The sequence below is a fragment of the Phalangium opilio genome, unplaced genomic scaffold (genome assembly GCF_054372755.1).
Source record: "Phalangium opilio isolate 3A_F unplaced genomic scaffold, DU_Popi_V2 ptg000078l_1, whole genome shotgun sequence".
Taxonomy (NCBI): Eukaryota; Metazoa; Arthropoda; class Arachnida; order Opiliones; family Phalangiidae; genus Phalangium; species Phalangium opilio.
In genome coordinates this window covers 192,036-206,091 of record NW_028324186.1, presented here as the reverse complement: position 1 = coordinate 206,091, position 14,056 = coordinate 192,036, and the positions used below count along the sequence as shown (strand labels likewise).

General features: G+C 37.0%; 2 protein-coding genes and 2 long non-coding RNA genes across 9 annotated transcripts; 3 read left to right on the top strand and 1 right to left on the bottom strand.

Moving 5' to 3' along the window:
- Window positions 1-2,220: 2,220 nt before the first annotated feature.
- LOC149654933 (uncharacterized) lies at window positions 2,221-3,134 on the top strand. The gene is made up of 4 exons (XM_089844997.1): window positions 2,221-2,274; window positions 2,324-2,488; window positions 2,553-2,739; window positions 2,908-3,134. The coding sequence occupies exons 1-4, from the start codon at window positions 2,230-2,232 to the stop codon at window positions 2,958-2,960; spliced, it is 450 nt and encodes a 149-aa protein (XP_089701123.1). The 5' UTR covers window positions 2,221-2,229; the 3' UTR covers window positions 2,961-3,134.
- Window positions 3,135-3,407: 273 nt separating this feature from the next.
- LOC149654932 (uncharacterized) lies at window positions 3,408-3,958 on the top strand. Its single transcript, XM_089844996.1, has 3 exons — window positions 3,408-3,505; window positions 3,576-3,724; window positions 3,788-3,958. The coding sequence occupies exons 1-3, from the start codon at window positions 3,471-3,473 to the stop codon at window positions 3,949-3,951; spliced, it is 348 nt and encodes a 115-aa protein (XP_089701122.1). The 5' UTR covers window positions 3,408-3,470; the 3' UTR covers window positions 3,952-3,958.
- A 601-nt stretch (window positions 3,959-4,559) lies between these two features.
- On the bottom strand, window positions 4,560-5,043 carry LOC149654931 (uncharacterized). The gene is made up of 3 exons (XR_016370345.1): window positions 4,946-5,043; window positions 4,683-4,858; window positions 4,560-4,615 (listed from the first exon to the last, which is right to left on the bottom strand). It is a non-coding gene; the product is annotated as an uncharacterized LOC149654931 (long non-coding RNA).
- A 624-nt stretch (window positions 5,044-5,667) lies between these two features.
- Window positions 5,668-6,912, top strand: LOC149654930 (uncharacterized). Of its 6 annotated transcripts, none has more exons than XR_016370340.1 (3): window positions 5,668-6,056; window positions 6,208-6,398; window positions 6,466-6,912. It is a non-coding gene; the product is annotated as an uncharacterized LOC149654930 (long non-coding RNA). The 6 variants fall into 6 exon arrangements; XR_016370339.1 differs by having other exon boundaries at window positions 6,180-6,398; XR_016370344.1 differs by having other exon boundaries at window positions 6,208-6,302; window positions 6,466-6,547.
- Window positions 6,913-14,056: the final 7,144 nt, after the last annotated feature.

The window sequence follows — 14,056 nt, the reverse complement described above, 5'->3', positions numbered from 1 at the left end:
TATTATCTGACAATAAAATGAAATAAATAAATCTGTTTCGATACTGAAATTGTATTCAAAGTTATAGTTAATCATACATACTCAATAAGGTCAAAAGCTTCCTATAGTATTTATGTGCTTGAGCTGCTATTTTGTTGTCTTGCTCCCAAAAAAGGCGGGAATAATACTGTCGTCTGCATTTACCTTTTTTTTTCATTCATTCACCAAAACGAGTCTCATTGGCTTTGGCACCACCAGGCACGCTGCATTTCTATACAAACCTCTCCCTTTGTAACTTCGTTCCTAAATAACGCGCATGCTCTTTGCTAGGTTATAATAGACGAACGATGCTTTAGCGGGACCAACACACACCGAAGAAATATATTTCTCTACACCGAGACAAGTAACATCTATTTTCCCGTGCACCGAATTAGATTATGGGTCCCCCTGAAGTGCATTTGTTTCAATTTATTTAATTTCCCTGATTTTTTGAAAAAAAATCCATTTTCCCTGATTTTTTCCAGGTATTTTTCATTTTCCCTGATATTTCCCTGATTTGTTTCCTCTATGCCAATTTCCCTGATATTTCCAGGTTTTCCATGTTCCTATGAACCCTGAGTTAGAAATATATAAGATTAAAATTTATTTTAGCAACAAGACTGTAGCTTAAGCTAGACAATTCATTTTAACTTACTAACAGAGATCATGTCAAACATCAATGCATTCAGTTTCATTCGCGAGGGCTTTGCAGAATCAGAAAATCGAAGTCCAGATGCTACCTAAATAACTTCGAGTTTCTAAGCAAGCGAGGAAACTCAGCAAACTAACGCTTTCTTCTCTGAAGCATGCTCTACACCATTTGAAAAAAATAATCTTATCTTAAAAGAAAATGCTCTCGACATTGAAGAAAGATTTGGACCAACTGCAACAGAGTTATTTAAATTTCTTGGGCAATCTGGACTGAAAAATAGAAAAAACAACAATACCCTCAATTGATTAGAACCTTTGCTCTGACAATCCATTTCCATTCTCCCAAGGCGTTCCGAATTTTTAAGATAGAGCCTATGTCTACCACACGCAAACACACTTCGCGAATGGATGAATAAAATTGATGACCAATCTGGCTTTACAGCTTCGCTTTCATTAAAAATGAGGTTGAGAAATCGGAACACCCACTTTGGATAGCACTATCATTTGATGAAATATCCATTAAAGGGAGGGTGAAGAGGAAAATGAAGTTAGTTTTAATCGATTATTTTACTAGTTATAAGACCTATATGCATAGTGAAACATTCAGGAAATATCTCTAGAATTTTTAAAAATTCAAAAAAGGCGCCGATTTTGTCCTTTTTTTTTATTATTTGAGCCCTGCACCTCTGACCAATGAGGAGGGCCCCCTCTAGCGGACAATAAAAATGCGGGAAAAACGCGTGCTGAGAGCCTGAGACAGCCTTCGCCCTTCGCCATGTTCGCGTTCGCCTTAAGTTAAAATCCGACGGATAAATTTGTCGGTAAATACAGTTAATATACAGTAAATAAATGAAGATGAAGGGAAAATACTGATAGTTGAGATATATTTCGCTAAAATTCAACGTAGAATTACGAGTGGTATATCGGGATTCAGGTGAAAACTGAAAACTTTTCTATCGGCCAAGGCTTAGTAAGTATTAGTAGCAAATGTTATGTACCTAATGCAAAATTATATATCATACAGTATTTTAAAAGTGAACGTAAAAGTTTAGTAACAAAATATTGAGATGTCGGGTGATATTTGCGCGGTTCCGGGCTGCACTAAGACTCAAGAAAATTGCCGAGGAAAAGACGTGAAATTTCACAGTTTTCTTAGCAACCCAGAAATTCTACGTCAGTGGAAAAGACGCAATTGGTAAAGAGGGAGATTGGATCCCAAGGAAGAAGTTGAGAGTGTACTCCAATCATTTCACCCCAAGTTCTTATGCAAGTGATAAACGAAAATATTTGAAAAGAACTGCTGTACCTAGCGTTTGGGGAGAAGTATCATCTCGAAAAATGGCCAAATTAGATACGGTACAAAGCAGTCATCATATTGGAGAGGCTGCTGCAAATACATGTTAGAAACTACAGTTTATTCTGATATTTAAGTAAGGCTAAATTTCATAAGAGTTATCAGGTACAATTTGCGATAAAATTATTACAGCGGGGACACTTGAACTTCAGGTTTCTACTGAAAATGAGTATCAAAACTTGAATATAAAAGTTTTTTCATTCCGCATGTATTTCCTATATCAAAGGATGTTTCATCCCATAATTGAAAAGGTATTGTCATAAATTTGAGATATAGACTTGTATCTAACCATTTTTGAAGTTTTGGGTCATAGAACAAGAAGATCTATTGCTATCAGATCCTGCGAAGAAATATACTCTTTGCGGTGATGGTAGAGCTGATAGTCCTGGCTTCTCTGCAAAGTATGGGACATACACTTTTATGGATGCAGAAACGAGCAAAATACTCCACGTTGAACTTGTTCAGGTTATAGCAGGTCATATAAAATAAGCTTGTGAAGAACTATATCAATGGCAACAAATTATTCCAGTCCACTGACGTAACGGCATCTAACCAGATGGAATTAGAAGGATTGAAAAGAGGACTGGACTTTTTCTCAAATATGATGATTGGAATCGCCAAAATAGTTACTGACCGTAATCAAGGGGTTAAAGCTTATTTGAGGGACATGCACACTGACATTATCCACGAGTTTGATAATTGGCATGTTGCCAAAAGTAAGAGTCGAAACCTTGATGTGGAGGTGCCAAATAGCATGCTGAAATCGGTTGGTTAGCTTGACTCAGATTACAACATTGTGAGCTAGTTACCAAATGCAATTTGACAAATCAACTCTAAAGGTACACCCCATTTTGCAAATGAAGTCAGTTTTGCTTTGTTTTCAGATATAAAGGCCAAACTAGCAGTAATTGCAAAGAAAAAAGTTACAGTGCTTTAAATTTGTGGATACCTGAGATAACAAACCACATATATTGGGTTGGGGCATCATCAACGACAAGAGACGAAAGAAAGGATAAATGGCTCTCTATGTTAAATCATATTACTGATGTTCATGAAGGACATGGAAAAGAATTTCCGAAATGCCAACACGGCCCGCTTGAAGAACGAGATGAAAGGATATGGCTCGCAAGAGGCGAGTAACAGATTTCATATAAAAACAAACAACCAGTCTCAGAAGAAGCGTAGGTTTTAGTTTCTCTCAAAGTTGTGATTGTTAATAACGATAACTTGCAAATTGTTGAAATAGTTTTGGAAGATCTGAAACATATATTCTTTCGACAAATTTAATTCTATCAAAATCTAAACTACAGTTATATTTTAGGCACCAAACTTTTCGACGAAGTTAGCAAAGTAGTAAATTCTTGCCGCTATTTACCAACTTTCCTCGAAATATCAAACCTACTCAGTGGAAGTTTTCCATTCTGTGCTGAATTCATTCAGCCTAAAAATGTACCATTTTACAAAAGACTCAATGCAGTCGAGGTTCGTTTTTTATACGCCCTGAGCTTGCTGTAAGGGTACATTTACTCAGGCAATTAAATTCCAAACTCAGGATTTATCTTGCTGCACTCCATTACAATGAAAATGGTCACAAAGAACAAGCTAAAACAGCCAAAGGAGAAGAACAATTCTACATATCTTACCCTAACGCTAAAAGTGGAGCAGCTACTGTGCGAAAAGTTTTGGTAGAAAGTACATATGGTGCGTGTTAGTACTGGTTCTTTTATTAGGGTACAAACTTGAAAATGTTTCATTTCTTTACAGAACATGTGGGAAAATTAATGCAACTGTCTTATGAACAAGCAGTTCACTCTGTTGCTACAGATTTAATCACTACTCCTTCACGAGTAGCTACACTGTCTTCCTTATATTCTAAAGATGTCAGCAAAGCCGACTTAGTAGCAAAATTAAAATCAAGATTTCAATAAAAAAAAACCAATCGTTGTTGCTTATTTATTTAATTATTATTTCACGTGATATTTGTAAATTTAATCATGAAATCTTGGGTATTTGAACCCACAATATTCTTCTGAGGGCCAAGTGCTTCTAATTTTCGCCACAACACAGCTGGGAATGGGAGTCCTACGTTTCCGCCCCAAACGTTTAAAAATAATTCTTATAAATTGCCGATAAGCAACATATCGATAACTTCTAAACTTTCAAATTATTGGTCTTATAAAATAATACACAGTACATATACTTTCCAGTAACACTCATTGAAGGTCTCTCTGAGTTAGATTTGAACATGAATTAAAATTAACAAAAATTAACTGAACATAGCTATTATTGTCTAGTTTTCAAACAAACTAAGCCCAAATTGAAAATTCAGTTAGCATTCATGAGTGCCTTCTACTATGCAAATAATTCCAGAGTACTTATTAGTGAATATTATCCTTATTCCTGTCATGCGTTTCATCAACGTAGGTATAATATGCTGGCTCAAGTACATCTATATCAAGACAGTTTATAATAAAACGTCTCCATTCAATTACACAAGCTAAATCATATGTTTTTTCAACAACTCTGTTTATTTCCCTGCAACACAACCTTTCGTGTGCCGTGTTAATTTCCACGCAGTTGTTACAAGTACACCTATTAGATCATAGCATTTAAAATTTTTAACTTCATTGCCATATTATGAATGAAATACACTACTAACCAATTTGTGGTACCAACACGTTCATTGTTGTTATTGTTGCCGATATTAACACCATTACCATTTTCTTCGTCATTTTCATCATTTTCAAAATAATGGGGGTGGTCCACAACCAGTGGTTCAAATTGGTAGGGATGAATCCCCAATTCATCTATAAACTCTGCCATTATCATTCAAACCTAATTTTGGATCAAGAATTTGTACGTTTAAATCAAGATTGTAATTGAAAATCTATTTGTATTTTGCAATGGACTAATGGTACTTACTAAGCCTTGGCCGATAGAAAAGTTTTCAGTTTTCACCAGAATCCCGATATACCACTCGTAATTCTACGTTGAATTTTAGCGAAATATATCTCAACTATTCTGAGAGAGCGGTTGCTCTCTTAGATAAGACCTCATACTGCGTTTAATGTATAAGGGTGGTGTTTTGATTCGATGTAACTTTTTTCCTATCATGGTTACTGCTTTGAAAAAATTCCACTGAACTAAAATTCGGACCCTTAATATGTGGTTAAAATTTCAAAGAGATCCCTCTATTAGTTTTCTTCAAAGAAAATAAAGTTGCTAAGGGTGGTTTTCATTTCCATAAAAAAATTAAGACATTTTGGCAAAAAAAGGGAAATTTTCCCATAGGAATAACATGGGAAATGTTTGCTGTGATGGCCAAATTGACTCGAGCATTTTTTGAAGACTATTTATTCGATAGGTCGGAAAATGGTTTTAAATGAAAGGTTGAACATTTTTCTGGTGCCTTTCGAAGTTTTATTGAAAACAATTAATATTAAGTATTACTTTTTGTATTTTAAGCACATACTTAAACTTACGACCTTTTATTCTGTTGGACTTACGTGGTTTAATCCTAGCTAAAATCATAGAGAAACGTACTGTTGGACTTACGCTGTTTTACCGCTAATAGAGCGACTGAGCGAAGATATTTGTTTAGACAACGCGTGTGGCTATGCCGAGCTTAAGGCGAATTTTTTAACTTTTCACATAAAAGAAGGTGTTAATTCGTCCTCATTTTATTTTAATTTCGTAAGTTAAACCTTATTATAATTTAATACAAAAGAATTTAAATTTAGGATTTAGCCGATAATTTTTAAATTGACTGATTTCACTAAGCCTCGGTCAAAATTTAAATACAGCTGATTGTATGTAGAGACTAGAGACCAATTGGCCGTGTAGCGTACGTTTTAAGGTGTTTCACCTGGTGCCATCGGCCCACGATAGCCGCTAATTAGGTAATTTGTTTAAATTAAATCAATTTTTGTTGTTTAAAGTAGATTAATGCAAAAGACGCACAAGGGTTCGTTCCCTGGTTTTTGACTGTTGCCACCAGCCAACAGTTACCGCTACGAACATACCTTTTTTACTGGTAAAATAAATGATAGATTCAATCACACTATCACTAAACCCTGTCACCAAATCATCTAATATTTTTAAATGACGCTTTTCCAATAATTCTTATAGGTTAACAATTTAAATTTTAATTATTTAGTGCTTATTCTAACATAACCTGAAAACAGTAAACAATGGCCATTTTTCCAACGATAACTGTGCAGATTATATTTGGTGCCACCGATAACCACTATGTAGATCATTTTATTGGTTTAAATTAATGGTAATATAATTGAATAATTAAATCACACGATCACTAAACCCTGTCAACAAACCAACCAATGTTTTTTATCCCGGCTCTTGCAATCATTTTTATTAGGTAACAGTTACGTTTTTAATTACTATTTATAACCGCTATTTGGAATAAACCTTTTTGTTTAAATTAGATACATTTTTGATGTGTAAAGTAGATTAATTCAAACTACGCAGAAGGGTTCATTCCCTGGTTTCTAGACAAGGGTTACCGCTACGAATATATGTTTTTTGTTGGTAAAATAAATGATAGATTCAATTCAATCACACTATCACTAATCCCTGCCTCCAAATCAATATTTTTAATTCAGGCTCTTCCAAGCGCGAAATTACAAATTACAGTGTGTTAACTAATTAATATAAATTTTGGATAAATATGTAACACACTATCATTATTAAATTTCTGAAGAGAGGAAAAAAGGTTGAAATTAATTTTTTTAAATTTAAAAAGCAAATTTGGCTCGGAAAAAACCCAGCGCCAGAAGCCTGTCTTATAAAATTTTCACAAGATGATTCGTTCAAGAATGTCTAGAAATAAGTCGCATAGAAGTAATGAATATTTCACCTAAGTCAGCTGACTTGGCCAGACAGGGCATAGCCCACTCGATCCATGCTCACGGACGCTGCTCTGCATCTTGCGTAGTGTTACGCCTGATCGAGTGGGCTATGGGCAGGGTAAACAAATACGGGGCTGCCAGGCTGTCTCTTACACAATAATGATACAGGGCAAATGACTAGTTTAAAAATAAAACCATGGGACCACAAAGAAAATGCAAAGGTAACCAGAGTCCAGACATTAACTCAAAAAGTTTAATTGTTCAATTCCTAAGTTTAGCAGACGACGTGGTCAAATATTATTATATAGCGCGAGCAGCTTGCGTCCATGAGCGCGGATCGAGTGGGCTATGCTTGCAGGAAGAAACTTTGTCTCAGTTACACCAAAGAGAATATAGGGGAGGAGTTGAAGATCCCCCGCTCCACAAGGTAAAATTACATTGTTGCCCCTAAATTATACTAGTGGTACGAGGAAGTTTCCGGCTCAGTCGCGCCACCTACGATACCGTTAAATGTCTCAAACGGAAATGCCTCGGTACTGCGCATTGAAGATGCGCGGTAGAAAAGAGCAACAAGATTTTCCCCTCTTTCCACTCCTCCCCTATATTCTCTTTGGTTAAACCTTGTATTGGAAACCCCCATACCTATAGCGTTGCCTGTGTACCCCCACCTACGGCACCGTAGTCCTCCCAGCATCCTCAGCGGTTAGGTAGGGTCGTACTGGATGAAATTGTAAAGGGCGCCCCCTCTATCTTAAAATTAGAAGCTAGCTCTCATACAAATAAAATGGCGCTACGCGGCAGCACTTGGCAATCGCCTACCGAAGGGTAGGGGCGTGCGCGAGGTACATTGGGAGAGATACGGTGCCGTAGGTCGCCCATCTTCATTTGCAATCCATCTCAATTCCCTTATCCCTGGTTACACTGCTACAACCAGGGTTGGCACGCTGGTATCCAGTCCGGTTTTATCCACCTGGATTAAACCGGTTTTAACCACGATGAAAAATCCAGTGGATTTTTCAAAAAATATAATAATAAAGTACAGCGCAGACACCATAAAGTGAGATGGAAGGAAACGTTTGACCCACATGTCTTTACCTCTTTATTTCATCGAAATGGTCGATTCCCATGCATTGTGGGTTAGTTTGACGCGCCCTCCTCCCACTGACCCACCCGAAACTCGTGAGACTGAGTTGAATTTTTCGCAACGCTATATTGTTGGGTCGGACCGCGCATTTAGAAAAATCTTTATCAGACCCTGCCCTATTGAAGATCACAAAAAGCCTACCCGGGCCCGACCCTAGCTGCCCTATTGAAGATCACAAAAAAGCCTACCTGGGCCCAACCCTGCCCTATTGAAGATAATAAAAATGTCTACCCGGGTAGAAGGTATGATAACCCTACCCGACCCGACCAGCAAAATATTTTAAGTAATTTTCTCACCCAACCCGACCTAGGATTTTCCGACCCGATATGGGTCGGGTTGGATTGAAAAATCCCGATTAAATCAGGGGCCCTACTCATGTCTAAGGGAAATGTCTATAGTTTTATCAATTTTTATGTACAATAAAAATGATTCTCAATTAGACGGCCTAGCAGAAGACAACTAGCGCACTAAATGTAAAAAGAATTGCTAAAATTAAGCATTAGAGAGTAGTTTAAAAATAGCCAGATAAATCCAATAAAATCCGGTTTAAACCAGCAAAAAACCATACCAGTGGCTTTTTCAAGAAAAATCCGGATTTTTGCCAACCCTGACTACAATGCGTTTTAATACTGGAAACTAAGCCCAATAGTGAAATAAATACGCAGCCCACCATTTGTCGGTGTCCATTTACGTGTTTCGTGTTATACGTTTGCTCTACAATGTGTTCCTCATAGCGAGTTGAAGTCATACCAAACTAATTCAATCACAACTTTTAAAACAGTTCTCACGCACTCAATAATATACCAAAGGTTTTTTGTTAATAATGTCTTTTATCCAGATTTTAATGATTCATTTATAAAACATTTTAAATCATCGACCCAAAAAATGGGACCCAAATTGAATCGTGGTCGTATAAATGCAGGCGCAAAACCAAAGCACCCTAAAGCGACGTTTAAAATGTCAATCATGATGAAAGATAAAATTTCTTCCTTCGGTTGAATTTAGTCGTTTTAAACAACGTTTTGCCTTATAGTTCGAAAAGAGAAACCTTTAAAAATAACCTATATCCATACTCGGATATTTATTCTAATCCTTTTCATTCGAAAACTGTTAATACCACAAAGGATATATAGAATGAATAATCTGTCTTTCGAAAACAATGCAAATGTAATTTTGGTGAAAAAAACGAAGATAAGTATTTTTTTTTCAAATAATTGATGTTTTATAATCATGTCTTTAAAGAAAAAGTTTAATATCTGTTGCTTCGGTCATTCCATTTTGTTTTCTTATCATTTACTTTTTCAAGTCTTTGTCCACGAAGACATTTTTTATTAATCAGTATTTTCCCTTCATCTTCATTTATTTACTGTATATTAACTGTATTTACCGACAAATTTATCCGTCAATCCGTATTTTAACTTAAGGTGAACGCGAACATGGCGAAGGCTGTCTCAGGCTCTCAGCACGCGTTTTTCCCGCATTTTTATTGTCCGCTAGAGGGGGCCCTCCTCATTGGTCAGAGGTGCAGGGCTCAAATAATAAAAAAAGGACAAAATCGGCGCCTTTTTTGAATTTTCTAAAAATTCTAGAGTTATTTCCTGAATGTTTCACTATGCATATAGGCCTTATAACTAGTAAAATAATCGATTAAAACTAACTTGATTTTCCTCTTCACCCTCCCTTTAAGAAGCATACTGAATGGACGGGAAAGGAATTTTCTAAATAGGTTAACTTGGGTTTAGGTCATGATACCCAAGACGCTGACCAAATCGCAACATCAGCCCTGGTCTTTATGGCTACAGTCATTAATGGCCACTGGAAAGTGCCAGTTGGCTATTTTTTTTTCCACGGATCACCCACCTTTCTCTTGAAAAATCTCGTGACTGAGTGTTTGTTTAAAATACACAAGACTGGAGCCAAATGTATTGTGATTGTGTGCCATGGCCTACGAAGCAATATCACTATGGCCATCTCTTTTGGTGTCATCATTACGGAAGAGTTGATTCAGTGCAGCTTTCCTAACCCAGGTGCAAACGTCTGTTAAATTATTTTTTCTTCCAGGTGATGCTATAGCTTTTTTCCCCAGCTGATCCAAGTGAAAATGATCACTTCATTCGTTTTGTTTGCCACATGCTGAAACTCTTCTGTTAAATCCCTCGGATAGTTTTCTCCTTTTATAAAAAGTTTTGCACTTTAAACACAAAAGGACCCGATCCAGTGTTTCAAGGAAGCACACCGACATCAATTTTTATATCATCAACTGATAGGTAAAGTTACATGGAATATTATGGGAATTTACAAGAATAGGACCCACCTCTCGGATTTTTTTCTGGTTTGGTTTTTTTGATAGATTATGAGGCGAAAAAAATTATGTCGTAAAAATTTTTCGCCGGAAATGATTAGTTGATACAAAAGCTGGAGATAAATATTAAAAGATTCTGTAACCTAACCAAACCTAACCTAACCTAACATAACCTGACCTATTGTAATGTAGGATTGTTATGGAATAGAATAAGGAGAGTTTTTAATCAAATTTTATTTAAACAATTAATTTAACCAAAATTTTAAATTATTTAAAAAACGAAATTTACTGCCAGTGGGAAGGGCCTGGCTCATCCATATCGTGGGATAAGGCTTCTCCAGGCTCGCCTTCTTCCGGTTTAGGCGTGGGAGGGTACAGATCGGCGATCTCTTGTAGGAAAGCGAAGAAAATGTTTTTTCCCGCTCTTTCAGCCCAAGTTACGAACATGTACATAGCTAGGTACCCGGGGTAGAAGCTCTTTCTCCTTCCCTCCTTGGCATTGCTGCTTTTGCGTGTGCCCACGCACCCTCTATGCGGTTCGTGTGAACCTGTGTTTCAGGATCTTTGAAGTGCAAAGAGTGATTAACCTTGAGATCCTGGAATTTTTCCTCGTCGAGCCCATCGTAAGCTTTCCAGAAATCGGTCAAAATTGTCGTCCCAGGTAGAATCCAGTTCTCAATAATTAGAAGCAGCGTGTTCTAATCGCGTTTTTCAACGGGCACCATAAAAAAATTGCCACTTTCGCCGCCCAAAACTCATTGACCCTCCACACGTTTTCCTCGGTGGTATTTCCTTTTTCCAAATTTCGACTCGTCAATTTCGACCGTTTTGCCGACGCCCCCTATGCTCTGACTTTTGGATAATACCGCGTTGAAGGCAACTTCGCGGCAAAACATGTGCCAATCCACAAGGCTGTTTTGAGAAACATAGAGCTGGCGAGAGACGAATGATTGCGGTCGAATATTATACACGTAAAAGTACGTTATGAGCAAAATCTCCCGGAATGCAAGTTTCGATCTCGCAAAGAACGAATTCACCCTGACACTTTTCACTGTGTCACAAGCCTTCTTCGACTTCGATTTGGCCATTTTCCTTTTTTTTCGACACCGCCACTGATAACCATCAATCGCCGTTTCTCTTGCGTATAACTCCATTTCTGTATCACAAGCTGGGCATGTTTGGCTTTTAGCCAAGATATTCTTTTCTTGCAACCACTGAATAGTACCTAGCTTGTCTTAGCACATGTCGTGCAATTCAAAAAGAGAGAAAACGCTTTCTTCATCGACATCTTGATAGAATTGTTCATCACCATCATATTCCGAAGATGAACTTGAACTCGAACTGGACATTATTGCAAAATAAAATGTGGAATACGAAAACGCAGAACTGAAAAGCACGAAAATTTGGATAAAAATGAAACTCTCAGTGAAATAAGAAAGGTACATTTGGCAGGAAATAGCAAATAGGTGCGAATATTGGAGAAGAAAATAGAAAACATCTTCTGCTTTAAAATTCGCAGGAAATAACAAATAGGTTGAAAATGAAAACCAGCTGTTATCAGTGAATTGTTGGTGAGAAACGGGCAAAAAGGGGCGATCATAGAAACCGATATTTTCTTATCTGAGAAGTGAAGACGAAATGGTAGGAAAACTGGTGCCAATGGAAAAACACATTTAAAATTGCCACCTAGAAAAAGTTCCTCCGCTTGACAGTTCAACCGCTATAACCACCATGCTTCCACATCGCTGAAATCTGGAGTGCTTGAGGCAATATATATCTCTAATTTTTGTAAACAAGCGCGCATGCGCGGTGCACATTTTATCGGCTCCCGGCATCGCCGGGACCCTCATTATATACGCTAATATATGCCAATTTTCTTTTTGCGATAACTTTTTAACTAATCATTTCCGGCGAAAAATGTTTACGGCATAATTGTTTTCGCCTCATAATCTATCAAAAAAACCAAACCAGAAGAAAATCCGAGAGGTGGGTCCTATTCTTGGAAATAGCCCCAAGGGGGTCCTTTTTTAGATACATGATTTAAAATTTTCTCACTTTCCCTTGTACAGAATGTTTGATGTTTTAAACTCTAGAAACCCAATGTCCAAAGGTTTCAAAGCACCGATTCGTCTTTCAAACCTTGAAATAACAGAAAAAGGTCTCATTTAAACAAAATACTAATTTAATTTAACGGATTTAGAAGAAAACTTGATATTTAATAGTGTTAGGAAAACGGCTATCTTGGGTTTTGATGTTACTATTCAAAGCGTATTGTCAATCGCGGAAAAATATGTTGCACCCTCTGATGCTTCACTTAAGTATTAAGTTATTTTTACAATAGAGTTATTTCAGTGGGGGAAAGGAGTTTGAAATTTTTCGTCTGCCTAAAGAAAACCAAGGAGTATACAATTTAAATTTTTAGTAACAGCTTGGAGGTCGCCATTTTGTGCAGTTTTTTCTAAGCCTAGGCCATTAAGAGCGTTGTAATATTATCTTAGTTGTGCTGTTTGTGATAAAAATGGCACAGTTTTCCACATATTTTGATAATTTAAATGATCAAAGTGCCAAAGAAAGATACAAATCGAAGATTTTGGTAATTGACAATGTTGATTCATATGTTTTAAAAGCAAATCTATATCTATATAAATCAAAGTCCTGACTGACAGACTGACTGACTGATAATCAACGCCCAGCCCAAACCGCTCGCCCTAGAAGTCTGAAAACTTGAAGGAAGGTTACTCATAAGTAGTAGGCACGTACTAAGAAAGATTTTTCCAATCCGCCGCCATCTTAGAAAATGGCGCCCAGAAATGATAAAACTCTTCTCTATGCAACAAAGTCCGCGTGTTTCAACCGATTTCACAGATATTAAGTACACGGGTTTCCTTTACCCTCTAGACGGGCTGAAAGATCTTTTGGATTCGATTTGTTGCCATCTTTTTAAATGGCGGCCAAAAACTAAAAAACCCTTCTTTATGGAATAATGTCCAAGTGAAATGTAATAAAAAATGTCCCGACGGGCTGACGGGCAACGCCGAGTGAATTCGCTACTAGGGTTCTACAAAAATATTAGTCATCAGTAAAATCTACCCATTCTTTGAATCATTTTGATGGAAGTTCTTATTACACGCGAGCGACGCCGCGGGTAACAGCTAGTGCGTGTATAAGAGTGAACCCAAGTGAAATTGAAACATTTCAATATTTACCATCAACTTCATTCCCTGATATATATTTGTATCTTGTTGAGGGTATTTCCCCTTTAACTAAAGAACAATTTAAAAACTATAAGGGTATGTACGCTTATAATCTATTTGTTTGTTGGTTCGTGAGGGACCTTTTAGTCAAGAAGTTCGTCAAAAAAATGCTCGTACTAACTATTTAAGTACTAAGTTTCTATTAAAAAATATCGATTAAGAATTATAATTTTATTCTTAGGTCATGCACTCCCAGCGATTAAGGGAAACTCCACTTAGACCATGGGTTATCATCTCTGAAAACGGAAAAATTATTTCAGCCCATTGTACGTGTATGGCAGGCCTTGCCGAGTCTTGCACTCATGTATCTGCGCTGCTATTTTATATGGAATATGCAGTTCGCTACAGAGAAATCAAAATTGTCACTGGTGTAGCGGCTTACTGGTCAGTACCTGTGACGAAACAACCTTCTTATTCCGAGATTAGCAAAACGAATCTCAAATATGAATAAGGGAAAAAACACGACTA